Raw genomic sequence first — 20,688 nt, 5'->3', positions numbered from 1 at the left:
TTCAGTTTGACTTCTTGAGATAACAGGCTGCTTCCAGTAGGTGGCAGCAGAGTGGCTGCCGCATAACGCACAAGAAGAAGATGCTTGATACGCAGTTTATGATTTCCTAGATAGAAGAAGAAGTTCGTGGCAGAAAAGTCCAATATGGGAGTATTTAGACTCAAACCCTGTGATAGATAAAAATATGTGGTGATGAAGAGTGATGGGAACATTTGTGGGATTCAGCTTAAAGGAAAAAATCCCACTAATGTGAAAATCCAGCTTCAAAGTTCTCACAGAGAAGCAGGAGACGGCTAACGTAAGCTCACAGTCAGAAACACAGCAAAGCTTTTCCTCAGTGTCAGCATTATTTCATCAAGCTTCAGCTTCTCCTAATAAATGCCTGAAAAACAGAAAATAGATAAAAACTAAACTAAAACTACTTAATCATTTGTTAAACTAATTAAAACTAAACAGGAAATTAAAAAAACTGAAAAACTAAATAAAAATAAAAACTAATGAAAATGTATGTCCTCATGTCCTCATGAACATGCACAGTTGAGCTGTGTGGTTGAAGTCTGTCACCTGTTCGAGCTGCAGTGAGAAACAGTCACAGTCACATCATCAGTCATCACTTCACAGTGTGTGTAACTTGGCTTCTGGATAACTTGAATGTCTGATAGCAGATACTATTTCAGGCTTGGTTTTCAAATCCAGAAACAAAGAGTCTGCTGCTTCAACCAAAGGCCTCTCACCATCTGTCCAACTTGAAAAGACTTGCTATGTTTAAAGGCTCCATGAGAAGAAACATACATAAACTTTTAATCTTGCGTCTCTGTGTTAATTGTTTCTTTCTCTTGTTTAATATATGTCAAACAATCAGTATCAAAGTATTTTCACATTCATATCGCTGTTTTCTCTCCCTGTAAAATGGTTTCAAATATTTGATGACTCATCCTGCTCTTAGGAGTGTTCACAAAAGTTCATCCAATCCAAAAACTTTGGACAAGTACTCAGCAGCACTTCACTGTTAGTGGGTTGTAGTTGCTGCCAGGGAATATGGACAGAGAAAGAGATGTGAGTTTGGATATCAGTTTTCATTTCCAGAACAATGTGTCCAGAGGTTTGAGTCAGAGAATTCATTCATCACTCCTTCATCCTCATCCTCATCTAACAACAGCTGAGGAGGTGTGTGTGTGCAGCTAACAGTCCTCTGTAGCTCTGTATCGTGCTAAACTCTAAGAGACCTTAATAAGTTAGTTGTTATGGCAACCTGATGTAAGAAAGTTCTCAACTGCAGCAAACTGGGTGCCAGAGGAAGAAAATCTGAAAAATATCATTAAAAGATGCTTAGTCTACCAGTATCACCTTTACAATCAACTTGTCAGTAGTGGTGGATGTATTGGGAACCCCTGGTGTACAGTATACACTTTTACCATATACTATATCAGTCTAATAATGTATTAAGCCAACATAAAAAAAACCTATTCAGATTAACACAATGGTGTTTATTCAGTATTGTTTAAAAAATGACTATTGTATCTAGGGCTGGGTGTCACTACTCAATACGTTTAAGGTACGACCAAAATAAATTGATACCAAGTAGTATCAAAACGTCTCACATCCAATCATACCTGCAGTTGATCCTTTTTGCACCCAGAGCTAGAAAATATGACTATTTTGTACAGACTTGCTCACAGCCAATCAAAGCAAGCGTTCTTGGATTTAATGTGACATGTGATTGGCCCACTGCCACAGCAGCTGCAACCTGTCTGTGGTGGTGAAGTCATGGTGAGTTTGAGTTAGTGCGTTTAGCAGTTCAGCAGACAAGATACCACTTAAATGCTCTAAAATGTGTCTATACTACACACTGTTACACCTGATAAAAGAGTGTAATAGGTATAGAATGAAGTACTCAGTTGATATCAGTATCACTTTAAGGGTACTTGGATTGGTAATGGTATTGTAATATTTAAAACAATACCCAGCTCTTATTGTATATATAATTATTAAAATAGGACAGTTCTGACCTTTTGTAACATTCATTTTTATTTAAACATGTACCACATAGTTTTCTAACAATTACAAATTAAATCATAGATTATCTATTTAATGTTGAGTTTATTCTTTGTGTGTGATATAATGTTACATTATTTACATTAATTTCCAGCTGTAGCAGGCAGCTACTTTCAGAGAAAAAGCTGTAAAAAGCCACAGTACACTATCTGCTCAGCACCAAACAACAGACACAGTTAGCTGTAGACTAGCTGGTGAACATAGTGGAGCATTTAGCAGATAAAGAGCCAGATATTTCCTCAGGAGTTGGTAGGGAGTACAAACAGAGCTAAAAGAGAATGAATACTGGACTTGTATTCAGGAGGTGAACAGAAACTCGACTGTAAATGAAAGATAATGTTACTCCTTGACTGTTGGATGTTGAAATAAGCAACTGATCACATAAAAGCTGATGATATGTCATGTTATGTTCACCTCTTCAAAGTGGTAGTAAAATCATTTGACACAGGTTTAAAGTAATGAACATGTCTGAGCAGTTGAGTTTATACTGTATGATGTCATTCAAATCATCACCGTAAGCTTAAAATGATACAGTTGTGAAAAATATACATGTGTTCTAAAAGTGTTCATCCTAAAATCTAACTGTAATGATCCTTTTCTGCAGAGACAATGTGAAAGCGATTCAGAGGACACAGAAAGCAAGCCTGCCTCACTGCTGCGGAGACGACTCAGCAGCAGTTCATAGATGTGACCACAGGGAGGCAGCAGAGTGCAAAGATGCTCAATGGAGCAGATCGATCCAGAGGGGGTGGAGGGTGGGGAAGGGGGGGAAATATTATCTGTTATATTGTTCAAGTGAAGTGGACGACTGAATATTGTAAAGTGTCACAAACAGTCTCAGAAGAACTCTGTGAAGGAATGTGAAAACAAGCACAGCCTCGTCTGAAAGCCCTTCAGACGACAAACTGGTGCTGCTCTCTTTTAAAGGTCAGCTCATTGTCACTGTGGATGTAAGCCTTTTATGAAGCTCGTGTTGAAGGCTGGAATGTATTTTGATGGTCCAGTTTTGGGGCAACTTTTTTGATAATACAAGGTGCACAGAAAAGGTTTGGGTAGAACATTTTTTTTCCTGTCCAAGTCTTCCATGAGTTTTACATTGATGATAATGTTCTCATCATTTAAATCCACTGCCAAATGCAAATATATATATTTGTTTTGTGATGGCTAAAACTTGTAAATAATGTAGAAACTTAAGCTGTAACAATGGAGAGTGCAGGAGGACTTTTCATAACTGTGGCCATTATTTGAATCTATTATAACATTGTTAATGTGAATAAGTGAGATCAGACAATCAGCTCGGCTTGAAACAAACCTCCAGGTTAGTGACATTTATTTGGAAGCGAGTCAGAAGGTGAAAATGACCTTTTATTAACATCCACACACAACAGCTGTTATTCTGTCATTCACTTTTACTCTGACCTTTTATATAAAGTGCTGTAGATAATATGCATTAGCACTTGGCAGCTTTTTTTTTTTTTTGCAACCTGTCATCAACAACATCTTTCACAGACCCTCCTCCTGCTTCAGCTGTTACCTACTGTACTCATCATGGTTGGGGGTGCTCACAGTTGCACTAACTGTAGCTCAACTTTCAGGTTTGTTTCGGGTGTCTGATTGTCTGACTATACCAGAAAATGATTTTATTGCCACATTCTCTGATCTCACGAACTCATTTGGTGAGTTATAATTATAGAATATAGAATTTGATGGCCAGAGCTATGAAAAGAAATGCTAAGCTGTGATATACTGCAGTTTCAAGTGTGGTTCACCTCAGAAGTGTCGCTCCGTTGATAGCGATGTCACAATGTACTGACAGTCTGGGCTCGGCTTCTACATCACTGCAGCGATGCCAAACTCTGAAGTTACTATTTAGTTACCTTGTGTCTTGTGTAGTAAGTGTTTGATTTTGTTGTGGCCCCCATCTTCACGCCTGAATCCTACATTACTGTCTATGACTAATCAAATTTGGGTTTTGGTGGCGCTATGACACTATCAACAAGAGTCTGTTGAAGTTAGAATATTTCAATCAGTACATGTTACCTCTGTATTTTATATTCACATGTATTATATTATTTGTCTCATAATTTATCAGTTTTCACAGCTTGACATACTGTAGATGTGTAAATAATGCTCACTGTACCTAATATAACCTTTATTGATCATCTGGCTTCATCTTAAGACTTGAACAGTCATAACAGTAAGACCTTTAAGTATTTTTGAAATGCTGCAAAAGTCATCACTTTGTCTCTTTTCCTTCTCCAATGTAAAGATTGTATGCATGGTGTATGTTTGTTCACATGTGTTTGTCTGCTAATTCTTCCATCTTTCACATCTCACTCATTTGATTCATTAGACAAAGCACAGTGCAGTAAATTCAACTTATTGCAACTGTAGAGAACTGAAGTGGTTACAATAAAGGATGTTTTTCAATAATATCAAAATGACATGACTTTTTTTTTTGCTGTTGCCTCCCAGCACTCACACAGCAGTATGGTGAAGGCTGCATTATTACCCCCTGGTTCTCCAAACATCTTCTGTTTTATTGTGATTGATGCTGCTGTAGAGTGCAAACCTTGAAACTCCATATTTTGGACATACTTGATTTCCAACAGGGATTGTAATTATCAACATTAAGAGAATGGGTCAAGCCTTGTGTCTTATTTCTGTAGACAAAAAAAACACACATTTTTGTCTCCTATCATTGAGGGCTCCTTTCTGCTCAAGGGCCACTAGGCAGATTGGCAAATTTGCCCGTATGGTAGATCCAGTCATGAGTGTGTTGACCTTTGACCTCTCCCTTTTAAAGAAGAACTAAACCCTCTATTTCTTTTTGTTTTTTTTTGGGATCACATAGATTCTTGTTGGCATGTGTGTTTATGGAAGGTTAAAAATGTTTTTTCTGGAGATTCTTGGTAGTGGTTACTGAACATGCTACATAATGGCAGAAAGATACCTTTTCTGCAGATCATTTCTCTCTCTCTCTCTCTCTCTCTCTCTCTCTCTCTCTCTCTCTCTCTCTCTCTCTCTCTCTCTCTCTCTCTCTCTCTCTCTCTCTCTCTCTCTCTCTCTCTCTCTCTCTCTCTCTCTCTCTCTCTCTCTCTCTCTCTCTCTCTCTCTCTCTCTCTCTCTCTCTCTCTCTCTCTCTCTCTCTCTCTCTCTCTCTGTTTCCTGTCGGTCTCTGCCAAGTACTTTCAAATGAAGGCAAAAGATGCCCAAAAATAAATCTTGAAAAAAAAGAAGCATTTCCTGGATCCAAATGGCAAGGTGCTGGCTGTATAGAGTAGAGCTGTGTCAGCCCTCTCAACAATGTGAAACCATTCCGGCTCAACTTCTGCTGCAAAGCATCATGATGTCAGGCAAGGCGCTGCGTTGGCCAATCATGCATTAACACATTCCTGATGGATTACTTTGTAACATGAACGTCGTATTTTTACTTTTTACCTCGTCATCGTCGGGGCAAAAGAGAGAAATAATACGATAACTTTCCAGAGTGTTCTGTGCAGTGTTCTGGTGTCTGATACTCCAACAACATGATCTCACACACACATCACCTCAGGAGTGGTTTTCGGTCTGAATGCCTTTTTTCTTCCTTTTAATAACAAAAAACTAACAATACATGAAAAAAAACACATTGATGTTTTTGATTGTCAAAGAGGAAAACTAAGTACTACAGGTACTTCAAAGAATCCAACCAATAAAGCTGCATACAGCATTCCACAGTTGAATGTTAAATGGGGAAGAATCAGTGATGGCTGATCTGTTTATATTCATGTGTGTATTACAGCAGTTTGAGGAGGCATGTAGTAATGTATTAATGAGTTTGAAGGGTTACCAGACACCTAAACACTGTACACACAAAAGTATTTTACCACATGCAGATACTTACTTGAAGCACGCTGTTCACATGATCTACAGGTGTGAATGAGCAGGCTATGTGCTTTTTCATGCAGGGCTCAAGCTGTCTGAACTCCATGAACGGGTTGTTCCTGAGATCCTGGATGATCCTTAAATGAATTCTTCCTATCGTTGGAGTTTTATTACACATGGAGATTTCTTTAAACAGTACTTTCAGTTTGCAAGTTCTCTGATTTTATACAAATATTTAAAAAGCTGCTGCAAATTCAGCCATTTTTGTACACTAATGTAAAAAGGAAAGAATAAAACTGAACTGCAGACACAGATGAATCAACTCAAGAGTTTCTTCCCTCCCGTGTTTAACAGTACAGAATAGAATACAGAAGAACAATGAAGAGTGAAAACAGACATCCTTTAAACACAAAACATACACTGAACAATGGCTTTTTAGTTTACTAGAGACAGATTGAGGAGGCAGCTTCTTGCAGAGCAGGCTCAGCAGATATGAATTGAGAAAGTGCCAACAACAAAGTAGAACAGGCACACGCAGATTTCAACAGTTCAACAGCTGAGGAATGGAGAGTAAAGACTGACGAGACGGAGTAAAGAGGAGACGAAGAGAGAGAGGGGCGGGGGGTCGGGGGGGGGGGGGGGGGGGGGGCAAGCTGAGGAAAGATTGAGCCGATGAGACGATGTTCAGCAGTCTTGATAACACACAACCAGGACAGGATGGTGAAGCTTCCAGATGTTCAGCTGAGAACACAAGAACACAACATATATTTAATGAACATGAACTGTAATACTTCAGCTATGAGTGGAAGACCCTTCAACAAGTTTTATCATGTATTTATAGTTTGTCCTAACTGAACTTCTCAGTCCTCATTTCACAAAAGCTATGATCATCTGTTGCAAAGTGCAGTTTGTATTCTGCACATTTGGTGAAATAGGCTCCAGATGTTAAGTAATGCTTAGCAGCATTTATTAATAATAGTTTTAGTTACTGGGTAGAAGTCATGACACTGTCTCAAACCTTTATGTGAAACACTGTAATCCAACAAGTTAACAGGCTGTAATGTCACCTCACTTGTAAACTGAGGTGGGACAGTAAAGTTGTAGTCAGGACTTTGATGAATACTCTCTGATAGATTGTAATCCTCCTTTATGTGATTGTTAACATAGTGATATTGTATTGTGAGACTCAGGATGTCATTTGTTCATGGCAGGTAGAGAAAGAGCTGTGTATGCTTTCTTTCAGTAATCCTTCCTTATTATTATGAGATGATGACAGAGGCAGAGTGCCATCAGCTGACACAACATACCCTTCATTCATCAGTGAACAGTTTAAACTTGTATATCATATGTCCATACATTTGAATACATTCCTGACTCCTCTATCTTTGACTTTGTTTTCATTGTGTTCTAGAATAAGTTCATGTTCAGACACTCATGTGATGCTTCAGCAGTCTCAATGAGCTCAACTGAGTCAGTATCTCCTAAAGTTACAGTTTGTTTAGAACAAGATTCCCTCATGTATCGCTGTAATATAACCCACCAAGCTGCTGAGGAGGATGAGGAGGATGTGTCTGATGTGCCACAGTAGTGACCTGCACCATGTACTATTTATAATAATGTGGTCACTTGTGTCACTTCTCATCTTCCTTCAGTGATGTACACATGTAATCCAGTGTGTGTCAGTATCACTGGTGATAAGTGCAGAAGAGCTTAATAGTGACCTCGTCCAGTCCGAGGTGAAACAGACTCTGACAGAGCCGTAAACACTGCTACTCATTCTCATGTTAACTTACTCTTTAAGTGTCAACACATTTTCATAATGTGATGTGTATTCTTATTAAAATCGTGATGTTAACAGCATCATTAAAACAAAGAACAAGAAGAAGGATATAAGATCATGTTCATCACATTCAGTCGTAAGTTATTATTACTGTCCCACATGGGATCATAGTAACTACTACTGCTGTTAATACCTAAAGTTATTGTTGCTGTTGCTGTACAGAGATATAATGATTCATCTGAACAACATGCTGTATGCTGTTTTATCTTAGTAGGACCTACTGTAGGAAGATTGTTTTTAAAAAAAATAAAATGAAGTTCTATAGATGTTGTTAAAGTTCGTGTAAAGTAAGAATATATATGTGTTCTGAGTTTAACATACCACAGAAAAGTGTGTTGTTAACCACCCTGCCAAATTTGAATGATTAAAAAAATCACCAAATATATGAAATTAGGCTTCAAAGTTGTGTAAAACTCAGCCTCTTTCTCTGCTCCCAAACACTGTGGCAGTGCCCGCTGAGTCCGCTGAAACCCCGCCCCCTACCAAGTGTCACCTGTCAATCAAAGTCACCACCTCTACCAGAAACATGGACGCTACGTCTGAGAGCTTTCTGCTGCTAACTCGGCTGCTACGTAGCTCGGCGGCTAGCTCAGCTAACTGGCTAACTGTAGACTGTAGTAGTAGTAGTGTGTGCTGAATGTATTTATACCTCTACAGCAGCAGGGAGGGTTTATGATTTTCAGACCCTCCCACTAAATCCTGAACACAGAAATCTTGAAACACAGTTTGTGAAGCCTAGCTCCACAATTCAAATCTAAATGGTTGAAATGCTTTTTACACCTTTTTTAGAAATACATGTATGACCTATTTAATGTGTTTAGAAGAAAATGTCTGAATTCACTACACGGCCTTGTTACAGTTGCATACAGATTTCATACGTACATAGATGTCATGTCATTGAGGGCGTGGTCCAGTTCCTCACTGATGGCTTTGTACTTGAGTTTCTGTGCATAAAGCTCATCTGTGTGTCCACACACACACACACACACACACACACACACACACACACACACATGAGGGAAGGTGTGTAGCAAAGGAAAAGAGAAGAAAATATAACAGAGTGGCTGAAATTAGTAATATGGAAAAGGAAGCACATGTTAATGCTTTGTTAAAACTTTTCATATGTCCATGTTATATAATACAACAGAGATACTGGAGTGAAACTATATGGCTATATGAGTAAATATGTTGATATAATCTAATCTCTATCATAAACAACTACAGCTGACTATCTCTAATGTTAAAGTTCAACCACTGTTTTTTTAATTAATGATACAAAGACAGTTCCTTGATCAGTGATGAATTTAGTTATCACAATAATAATAATATAAACAGTCTGTCAGTGTTCTCCAGTAATCAAATTCACCACCAGTATAACCAGTTCAGTGGTATAAACTAAAAAATACTTGCATTATATTTCTATGAATTGATATTATTTAATTATACATTATAACAGCAGCAACAATAAAAAATAATAATAATCATCATCATTATCATCATCATGGCTCAGTTTATACTGGGATTGAGCAGGTCATCCACCAATCAGAAGGTCGATGGTTTGATCCTCAGCTCCTCCAGTCCACATGTTGCTGTTCTTGGGTAAGATACTGAACCCTTAACCCCATTGGTGTGACATTATATGTACCAAGTTTAGTCAATAACCTTTACATTTTGTAAAAATGTAAAATATAAAAACTAATAACTTAATTTATGATTCAAGTATCTGATGTTATTGAGTTGGAACAATAACTTGTGTAAATTGATCTAAAAGTACTGAGGACAGTACTCTGAACAGTATTCACTCATCGTGTATTTAAATGATGTTTAAAGGGAATTCAGAGAGTAAAGAGAAAACAGTAGAATGAATGTTTGTACCTTCCAGATCATCAATAGTCTTCTCCAGCTTGGCCACAGACCTCTCAGCAAACTCAGCTCTGGTCTCAGCCTGAGATTAAAGCAGGTAACATTTCACATTCATATACTAAAATAAAGTATGGGACACTGTGTGTCTCAACACATCCTGATGAAATCTTTTAGGTGGTAGGAGGGATTTAAATCTCAAAAACATGTAAGTGAACGTTGGCAGTATTGACAGGTCATTGTTTCTTCTTGCTCACCTCTTTCAGCTTGTCTGTCAGGATCTTGATCTCCTCCTCATACTTGTCCTCCTTTTGAGAGTACTGTGGAGACAAATGACTTTCATTCAGACACAGATCTGTGAGACATGACTGCATGTTAACTTCTTAAAGAAAGATGGCATTAAACACACATTTACATTCACATGTAGAGTACGATCACAGTGTTGTCAGCCGATACTGAAAAACTTTGGATTATGATATTTAATATATGCATTTAAGTTTTATATTCATAAAAATGACTTTTATTCTCATATTTTATTCTATGATATCTGCACATGGCAGCCTTAGTATAGGAAGAGTTATGGAGGGACAGTCTGCTGAAGTTTCATATTAGCTTCACATCAACTTTTAAATCCATGTTTACTCAGGAGGAGGACTGTGAATTCAGTCCTCCATCACTTCCATTGTAAGTGTATTATGAAGAGATCTTCTAATGGTCAGTATGAACAGGAGGAATCATTACATTGTTCATTTGAGAACCTGACTTTTGTTTTAAGACACTTGAAAAGGTGAACCTGTCCTTTAATTTGTCACTCATATCAATGCTGATTCAAGCACCATAGACCAGTGATTCCCAATCAGGGCTACTTCTGCTGTTGCCAGGTGATACATAGAGAGACTGTGGAGTACAACAGCTAATTTAAAAAATTTTATTTCATGACTTGATTAAAAAAAGCATCCACATATTGAGTCAGCTATCATATTGAATTGATGTGTCATTGCTATTCAAACTGTGTAAAAACTAGTAGATGAAATAGCTGAGAGTAAAGAATAAATGGTTGGAATGTCCAAGTGATTGTTGTATGAAAGCAAACAAAACCAAACTAATTAATAGTTAAATAATTAATTTACATTGCAAATCAAGGTAAATGAAGTTATCATATGTGGTTCCTCACTGGTCTAGGGTAAAACATTTTCCAAAAAGTCTCTATATAAAAATCCACATGGTTCTACAACCTCACAGAGAGGCATTTTTGAAGTTACCAAATATAGTTATTGGGGGGAACCTTCCCTACCTTCTCAGCCTGGGCCTCCAGAGACTTCAGGTTGTTGGTGACGTTCTTCAGCTCCTCCTCCAGCTCAGCACATTTACTTTAGTTTAGTTTTGATTTCAGGGTAAAGAAGGAAAGAGACAGAGGGATGCATTAACTTTCATGAAGAAGTCTAGCAAAACAAACCCAACATCACCACTGACAACAAAGTGGAACCATGTAGACTCACGCCTCAGCCAGCTCTGCCCTCTCCTCTGTACGCTCCAGCTCTGCTTCCACAATCACCAGCTTACGAGCCACCTGGACAAAAGCAGCGTACATACAGTATAGTCAGTAGTTAGGAAATTGTACGTGTCTTCAAATCTTCTTTCACTGCAGGTCCAAGAGAAAACTCACCTCCTCATACTTGCGGTCGGCCTCCTCTGCAATGTGTTTGGCCTCCTTGAGCTGGATCTCCTGAAGCTCCATCTTCTCCTCATCCTTCTGAGCTCTGTTCTCAATCACTTTCATACCTCTGCACACACAAAACATATAATGAGACTCTATTTATGTATGCATTTATGTTATATTGTAATTGTAATTGGTTGTATTTATTTTAACATGGACCCCAGGAAGAGTAGCTGTTGCCTGGGTAACAGCTAATGGGGATCCAAATAAACTAACTATTACATCTGGTAGAGTGGGAGCCATCAGTTCTGCTTGTCTGTGTTACTTATTGTGTTTAAAAAGTGAATCTTGTGTTGTTTTTTTGCTACATTTGATTACATGCTACTGACTCAACTCAACTCCCACGTACTGAACTCTACTTCTTTATTTTTTAGGATTTTGTTTTATCCTCTCAATGTAAGGTGGAGTTTGCAGGGATGGCCGTTGCTAATTGGTCAAACACACGCAGTGCAGCTGTTTTGTGCATCTGTGCCACTTCAAGTAGTTACTCTTGTACTGATACCAAATAAAAATACCATACCATACCAAAAAAGCATGGTTGGCCCTGGGCAAAGAAGTGATATTGATAACACATAGTCAGAGAAAAGAAGAGACCTCTCGCTCTCATCAGCAGCCTTCTCAGCCTCCTCCAGCTTCTGCAGAGCTGTAGCCAGTCTCTCCTGAGCTCTGTCCAACTCCTCCTCCACCAGCTGGATACGTCTGTTCAGGGAAGCCACTTCTGCCTCAGCCTGAGGACAAATAAACATGGTACGGTGTGATTTGATGGTCTGCATATACAGCTGCACAGATCTGCCATCAGGACAAACCTGTTTCACATGATCTACTGTAGATAATACAATAAATACAAGGATTATGGCTCTAATACTGCTCCCATATGAAGAGAGGTATTAAAACCATGTTACTCAGTAGCATGGTGTTCAAACTGTAATAAACTGACCAGAAGTGAAATTTGAATGTGTGAATTTTATGCTAATTAACAATAACTAACCAATAAAATATGTTTCTAGTCCAACACAGAACTTATATGTTCAGTCATTTTTAGAAATAAAATAAATAAATAAAATATACAGGCCTGTGCTTCCACTGTGCCGGCCATAGCCTGCTCATTAAAATGTAATTATATTATACTGTATATTATGAATCTATATGCATGTATGCTTGGGAGGAAGATCAGTGGCTAGAGAATAAGGAGATAAGAATTTAGTATTTAAGAGTATTTTTGAAACTGTTGGGTAATTATGGGCTACAGCAATGTTATTCTCAGTAATAAAGCAGCAACTGAATTAAAAAGTAGTTAACAGTTCCTACATGCAACTAACAAACTGCTTATTTATGAGCTAGAATATTCTTTCAAACTTCTGTGGTACTTCAGACTGAGAAAACAGAAGCTTTAAGCTTTAAAATTATACTGCAAGAAGGTTGAACATGTAAAGTAAAATATTTACTACATACAAGAGCCAAGAGCTGCAAAAAAAACTGGTAATTTTTTATATTTTTTTCTCAACAAATCTAATGCACAGCCAAACAAACAATGAGCTCAGTCTTACATGTGTATCAAAAGCCTGATATATCTTATTCCTCTGCTCTTTAAAGCTACATTATCATCCAAAAACTATTAAAATTATGCCAAGGAGTCACACTGTTGCTACGGGTGACATGTTCCTCCTTTTCTAGTAGCTGGTAGCTTGTTTAGACTCATCTCCAAACAGTAATCACAGCGATCACATTTTCATTTCTGTCAGAGAGGATTTCCTTTACAGCAGACATTACTGTGCAACCCAAGCTATCATCAAAAGAGCAGAGAGGAACATGATATATCAGGATTGGAGACACACACAACACTTGTAAGAAGGTTTGAGCTCATTGCTAGTTTGGTTTACATTGAAGATCACCTTTAACAGCTCTGTCTATGAATGGAAGTGATACACTGGAGATGGGAGCTTGCTGTCCACACCCTTATACTTTATTGGCCTTTAGTTTTATACATTCTTTGTAGGCAGAACAATAGCCTGTGCTGACAGCTGTACTGTCTATATGTAGACTGAAATAAATTCTTGAGCAATGACTGTGGATGAACTCAATGCTAGAGAATGAAGAGAGGCAGAAGAATAGAGGCTGAAATGATTTTCTTTTTCTTTATGGTTTCTGATCAAAACGATTGGCAGTTCATATGAGCCATTATCATAGAATTTGACTGTTTGTGTTGTTTGTGCTGTAATAGCTTCTATGTAGTGTGCAAAGTTAAATGTTTTTTAACACTTAACAGTAACTGTTTTACTATGTAACAATGTGAGACAACAGTTTACTGCTGTATCATAGTCATATTCAAATAAAAAGAATCATTAATTTATTCTCTCTTGATGATTTGCTGAAAGGGTCGCACGATACTGTGACCCAGGAGGAATGGATGATGTACCTAAAATGGACTGGGACCATTGTTAAGCTAGCGGTCAAGGTTGAGCGGCTGATATCATAGCCAAAATAGGGTTCTGAATCCCCTCGACAGCTGTGAGGAGTCCATGCGGGGCATGAGGAGAATGGAATGCAGGGGAGAAGCAGGGAATCAGCCGGGCTTGGCTTACACTGGCAGCATCACAACTTTTATCACATCGTCAGTACGGGGCTCAGACTGAATGCCAGTGTGAGAGTGAAGAGAGTCTGTGATATTTAGAGGTTTACTGTGTCTGACACTTATGTTTTCCTTTACCTAGTTGGGTCAAAACAATAAAAGAAAATAGACAACCAATTATTGAGTCTCCTGAAATCCATGAACAGTCCTGTACCACCTATCTCTATCTATCTATCTATCTATCTGTCTGTCCATATATGGCTCAATGGTTCTATCTATCTATCTATCTATCTATCTATCTATCTATCTATCTATCTATCGTTCTTAGTAGACACATCTGGGCTTATGTTACAGAGGAAGTGTATTTTTATTGTCTGGTATTACAGGCGTATACACTATAATACCACAAACTGTGAATATATGACAAACATTGTGTGTTGCAATTTTGGTAGTGTGTAACTCACATCAGCAGCCTTCTTGTCGGCCACCTCAAGCTTCTCCTGAGCATCCTTCAGGGCCTCAGAGTATTTGTCAAGCTCGTCCTCTGTCCCCTTCAGCTTCTTTTGCATCTGCAGAATTTCGTCTTCATGCTGATGGTGTGGGAGATAAAAACACAGAGTTAGGACGTTCAAAATGTATCCATCAAAGAATGTGCTTCCATGTTTAAAGGGGAACTCTGTTGCTACGATATATAAAAGAAGTGAGGTTAACAGATCTCATCTCTGGGGTTTAGCAGTTTGTGGCTAGTAGTTCCAGGCTACATTAGCCGCTACTAGCATAACTCATGCGAATCTGTACAATCAGATGAATTGAGGTGAGTTGCTTTGTGGGTAATGGATGATATCGTTTTAAAAACTGTACATTCTGCACAGTCCAACAGGGCTATAGGAGCGCAATGCTTAATCGGTGGTGTCCTCTTTTAAAACAATGAATGTAATGCTCTGGAATATGATATCGTCTGAATATTGTCTGTATATTCCAGTTAGTGTTAATTGAATTTTGAGATACAACGCACAAGGATACCGTCAAACGTCTTGATGAAAACAATTTAGCACAGATTATTCAAATTGAAAATTTGGATTTTGGCGACTCCCACAGGCAACATCTAAAGATCCAACGGCTAACAGCAATATCGACCCTCTCAGCCCCAGGTATGATCGCAAGATAATACATAAGGCCGTTGTACACTTAAAACTAGTTCATATAAATTGCTGTCTGAGCTAAAGGAAGAAGTTTTGTAATTGTTCTTAAATGCCACATTTGAAGTAGAGTGAGAGCTTGCTGTTGTGGAGCGAGGAGAACAGGCAAAATCAAGGTATGCTAGGAGAATGCTTAGTATCACGAATTGGGTAGGTGTTGGTGTTGAAGCTACCATGTGATACTAGCCTCCATCAGCTGGGATCACATGGTACATCATCATCATCATCGTCATGACAAGAGAAAGACTGTGGTGTTCTTTCTCTGTTTGGCGTTTTTCAGTTTGACCACATTTTTGAATTGGGTCTAATTATTCTTGGGTTTATTGGGCCATGTCTGGCTTTCATTTTAGATGAGATGAAGACCTCTCATTATGGAAGTAGTAAAGTAACTGTACCATAGTACCGTAGCACGTTAATAAAAGAATGATCATTTTCTCATTATTTAGTAATATTAACATTTAATGGCTCCAATGATTTATGGCTGCAACAAACAATTGTATGATCAGTTTTAAAATATCTGCACTTATTGTTTTTTTATGTATAAACAAGTCACAATGTCGTGCTAAGCTACTCAGCACTCATGATATTGCTTTTGTTTATTGTTGTATCTCTGACGAAAATTATTAGGTGTTCAAACCAGTACTCATTACATGCAGAATATAGGCAGAAACACACCATGTTTCAGATTTGTGTAAGGATTAGTCAAAGCAGTCCTCTGTCATACACTACTTGCATCTACAACAGAGGCTAGTAGAAACAAAGCTTGGACAGGAATTCTGATTTCTATCTGTTTTTAACTTGTTTTGGTCGTTCATTTATAACTCTGTATAAGAGGTTGTTGGGTTCCAACCTGATTCATCTATGACAGTAGAGTTTCGCTACCTGACCTGAACCTAGCAAAGTATCAGGTTTCATGTCGCATTGATGCCATTTTGTTGCGTAAAGCTTTGAGCTCTGGTTGGGTTCAGGTTAGGTCATCAATTTTCATTTAATCAGTTTCAAGTTCAAGTTCAAGTTCAGTTCATGTTATTAGTACCTCTCTTTTAGGCTCGTCAGACTGATCAGATTGCCACCATTCAAACATATACTGTGAAATGATTTGAAGATACAATCCAGAGATACAGCAACATCCATTGACACCATAGCTACAGACTACCTCAAATTGCAACGTTTCAGACCACATCAGAAATGAATACTGTAACCAAAATGAAGCTTGATGAGATTGTTTCAGAAAAAGCCTGGACACCCTGTGACAGGTATTTGACTATAAATCTGTTTCCTACTTATATTGAATCACCTGTCTCACACCTGTTTGAAGACTGTTTCTAAGTATCACTTTGATTCTTCTGGTCTCTTGACATATGATTTAATCCAGTCTTCAAAACCCACCTGCTTGCTTCTGTCCTCTGCTGCTTTCTTGTCTGCTTCAGCTTGTTCAGCCTGGTCCAACGCATTCTCCTTGTCCAACTTCAGCATGAGCATCTTCTTTTTGATGGCCTCCATTTTGGCTGAGGTTTAGTGGGGCTTTCGCCTACAAGCACAGAAAGCAAAAGAGAGAAGGGAAGACAGATGGGAGCAGGACAGAGGACCCGTGAGCCTGACAAACTGGTGGAGACACCAAACTCTGACAAAGACAGAGGGAGACCATTTATATGACAGACGAGGTGACACTCCCACTTCTAAGCCCCCCAACCTACCCCACACTTCTGCACTCTCCTCTCACCACCACAGTCACTGATAGTCTCTGCTGTGTTTTCATTTGTAGAACGACATCTTCAGAACTACACTACATCAGAATCATTTGGTTTATTGTAAGTCTAGCCTTTTGCTTGTGCTGTTGGTTCTAAAATGAAGAACAACATCAAGAAGACTAGAAACATCATTTTAATTTCCTGGTGTGGGATCAACACAGTTTTATCTAATCTAATATGAATTAAAGGAAGGTTGATAGGAGCATCAATGCTAATTGAAGACACTACAAAGGAAAACTCTAGTGTCTTTTTCTGTCTGACACACTGCTCAAATTACAGACCATGTTAGTCATAGGAATAAAAGAACCTGTCAGTTGTTGCTTTAATTGCCTGAGTAGTTCAGTTGATGTGCTATCTTCAATCGTCTCAGGGTCATGCAGTTAAATAATAGCTCTTGCTACTACTATGTGAGAATAGCACAGTGATCATTTTAGATATGTTTGACACTATTTGGGTTTACAGTGAAAGATAATATATCAGTTTAAGTGGCCTCGATTAAACACAGTTTCCCACCAGTCTGAAAGCTTTGTGGCCTAAAGTTAGCAGCAGCTTAACGGATGAATGCTAGTTCAGACATGACTGTAACAACAGCAGGGCAGGGTGGGATAAATGGTGATTATGATTGTTAGATTATGAGATTTTAGAGCAGAGATTATTGTTAAAAAATTACACTAGAAATTACACTTTACACTTTTTTGCTAACAAATTAATAATTAAAAAAGGAATTCAAAGTGTAAATACTGTACAAAACAGGAGTGTCCATCACATGTTGTACATAACTTTCTATTAACATTCCCATGATTCAATGGGCCTATTTTATAGATGCATAAATTACCATTGTGCGACTCGACACCTGCCAGTGATGACGCAGATGATGATGATTACCGAGTGTCTGAAATCTGAACTCGCTGCCCACTACTGAGTGAACTGTTGAGTGTTTGTTATACAGGAAGTGGTGACAGCTCAGGACTGAACATCTACCTGATTACTCATCAACACACACACAGCAACATTATCTCATTTGGAATCATGTTTCTGGCAACTTGGTGAATGTATATTTACTAACAACTCTGCTTTTAGCTCTCATTTCTGATCTCCAATATATTTATCCACCAACTCCTGAGACAGATATCCCTCTGGTCTCTAGCTATGTCTGTCTGCTGTTTGGTGCTGGGTAGGGATTATACAGTGGGTCTATTAGAGCTTTTTTTACTAAAAAACAGCTGCCTGCTGCTGCTGCTGGAAACCAGGTTGATGAGAGCAGACTGAAACAAACAATACCAAACAATGAGTTAAAAGACACTTAAAACCTCCTTAGAGCTGAGAGAAAGTGTAGAGGCATATTACACATACACATTTGATCAATTGGTTAAATAAGAATATTAACCAGTGCAGCTGTACTCATATTCTACCATGTGTACAGTTAAGTAACAAAAACACCTTTATTCAATGAACATGTGTACAATTTTAAGGTAAAGTAAACTTTATTGATTGACAATATTGAAATTCAACATTTACACAACAGTAGCATTGTAATGGCGTGATAAAAAAAATAATACAAATATAAATAAATAATAAAATAAATAATATACTATATACAATAAACAGTGTCTTAAATAATCTATAATATACATAGATTCCTGATACTATAAACACGTTTGCAATGTTCCTGAGATTAAACAGTAAGGACAGCATCAGTCTTATTAGTGGGAGTTAGTGGGAGTTGTGCTGTTCTACAGTCTGATGGCTGATGATATGAAAGACTTCCCCAATGTTGTTTCAGGAGTGGTATAGAGTGCATGGAATGGTTCTGTTCACTAAATGTTGCTATTGTCTTTAAATGTAAAAAATTGTTACATTCATAACTGAAACCATACATCTTCACTTAAGAGCATTGTTTGTAATAACTGCCAGGATGCTACTTTACGCTTTTACAATGATTCAAGTAAGTCATTAATTCATTTAAATGAAGTGTCTTGGTAATGGGGTGAGAGGATGTGAGGTAGAATAAACACAATACAAACCGACACTGGGAAAGAATGTCTGTCCTGTAACTCTACTCCATCACCTGGTCTGTGATGCCTATAATTGGATTTCTCCTGGGATAGGGTACGGGGCAACGAGAATCACATTTAGGGGCTAGGGGGGAGTGACTATGTCAGTTATTCCCCTCACTAGGCCCCGGTTGGGTTATTAATAAACATCTTTTGGCTGACATTGTCTCGAGGATTAGAATAAGAGGCTGTGTCTGCAGCTTTATACACAAACACACAGGCAGGAATGAACCTGACAAAAAAGAAAGAAATCTATTACTGCAGATTGTGTTACTATGACTACCTGAACTCATGACATTCTTGAATAAAAGCTAATACAATGCTTTTGTTTAGATATGAAACCAACAATCAGATGAGAGGATGGATATCAGTTTCCCCTCTGTTGGTTGCTGTGTTGGACAGTGACACTTTTTCTATTGTGGGGTATGAGGGCGCTCATATTGACTGACTAGTGTGGCCTGATGGTGTCATATATATATAAATCCTGTATATATATAGTATATACTGTATATGGTAACAGGGCTCCAGTCTAGAAGTAAAGATAAACACACTTAATTGTTTTTTAACACTACACATGATTATATGGGTTTATGTTGGCATATGATGTTAATACAGATGATTTTAACAATACACATATTGTGTGTAAAAACTACTTATTCAGCTCAAAATTAGCTTATTTCTGTCTGCTTAAACCTGAAAAGTCAGTTCAGTGAAATTCTCCACCTGCCTACTCATAATAGGCAAAGTCTATCTAGTATATTAGCTCCTGCACCAAGTCTCATAATGGTGACGTATGAGGTAAGACTGGAGTCCCTCAGGGGTGTGACTGTGTGGCAACACACTGCTCCAACACCGCCATTAATTTGCTGATGAAACCACTATCACTGGCTTAACCAGTGGGAGTAAAAGGTCAGCCTACAGAGGAAGTGAGAGCCCTGACATCATCATGGTGTCTGGAGAACAACCTCCATCTCAATGTCTGCAGGACCAAGGAGATGAAGATGGATTTCAGGATGGTACAGGAAACACACCTCCATCTAGATCCAGACGGGTTTCTGCAGCCTGAAGCAGCCTGCTCATACTGTGTCAATGATGAAGATCATGAACCAGCACCTATTGTTCCTCAAGAGACTGATGGACAGGATCGACAGAAGAATAGTGTGCCACTTTTACATATTCACAATTGAGTGTTCTCCCTGGTTTCATCATGACACATTTGTATGACATTTCCGATATATATAAAAAACAGAAGGTGCAGTAAGAATGTGAGCACTTCACAGATTCTTTAGACCAGTGCAAACATGTTTTTTTCCAGAGCGATCTGAGGGTGATGTCATGATGTAGAGATGCAATATAAGTTGAGAGACGGTGAGCTTCAGGGACAAGGTCAATTGCTTGTAGCTCAGTTTTCAATCATAGAATTTAGAATCAGTGCAGCTGTAAACAACAAACAAACATGCTCAATCAAACTACAACAAACTTCTTGCGTTTTCCCCACAGGCTTACACTTTATAAACATACACAGAACCCGTTCCAATTTAATGCAGCAGCTACGTGCCCGAGAGCAGCAGAGAAGCATGTTGAGTTAAGTTGGCTAATTAGCGTTAGCTAGCTATAACCATTGGGTGGGGAGTGGGGACTGACCATAGACTGTATTAAAGAGTGGGGACAAAACAACAAAGAAATTAACCCGGCAACTATTAACCTCTTAAACCTGCCGGTAGGGGCAACAGCGCCCCCCATAAATGGAAAACATCTCACGGCAGTTAAACAAGC

At 38.4% G+C, this 20,688-nt stretch overlaps 2 protein-coding genes across 2 annotated transcripts in view; one reads left to right on the top strand and one right to left on the bottom strand.

Moving 5' to 3' along the window:
• Nucleotides 1–2,793, top strand: part of si:dkey-240h12.4 (death-associated protein kinase 2) — a 43,935-nt gene extending 41,142 nt beyond the window's left edge. Inside the window, exon 12 of the mRNA XM_053333771.1 lies at nt 2,660–2,793. Coding sequence (XP_053189746.1) covers nt 2,660–2,740 — 81 coding nt within the window. The 3' untranslated portion in view covers nt 2,741–2,793. The remainder of the gene's footprint in view (nt 1–2,659) is intronic.
• Nucleotides 2,794–6,659: 3,866 nt separating this feature from the next.
• On the bottom strand, nt 6,660–16,610 carry tpm3 (tropomyosin 3). Its single transcript, XM_053334163.1, has 10 exons — nt 16,497–16,610; nt 14,373–14,498; nt 11,934–12,067; nt 11,289–11,406; nt 11,122–11,192; nt 10,917–10,992; nt 9,880–9,942; nt 9,638–9,707; nt 8,645–8,723; nt 6,660–6,663 (listed from the first exon to the last, which is right to left on the bottom strand). The coding sequence occupies exons 1-10, from the start codon at nt 16,608–16,610 to the stop codon at nt 6,660–6,662; spliced, it is 855 nt and encodes a 284-aa protein (XP_053190138.1).
• Nucleotides 16,611–20,688: the final 4,078 nt, after the last annotated feature.

Source organism: Scomber japonicus, chromosome 15 (assembly GCF_027409825.1).
Source record: "Scomber japonicus isolate fScoJap1 chromosome 15, fScoJap1.pri, whole genome shotgun sequence".
Lineage (NCBI taxonomy): Eukaryota > Metazoa > Chordata > Actinopteri > Scombriformes > Scombridae > Scomber > Scomber japonicus.
The sequence above is the reverse complement of the archived record's forward strand: the minus strand, read 5'-3'. Positions and strand labels throughout refer to the sequence as shown.

Bases quoted from the DNA above. Each gene is read 5' to 3' on its own strand.
- tpm3 (XM_053334163.1), bottom strand. From the start codon at position 16,610: ATGGAGGCCATCAAAAAGAAGATGCTCATGCTGAAGTTGGACAAGGAG. The intron at 9,943-10,916 runs GTAGGGAAGGTT...TTGTCTCCACAG, and splicing joins TGGAGGCCCAGGCTGAGAAG to TACTCTCAAAAGGAGGACAA. The intron at 9,708-9,879 runs GTGAGCAAGAAG...CTTTAATCTCAG, and splicing joins TGACAGACAAGCTGAAAGAG to GCTGAGACCAGAGCTGAGTT.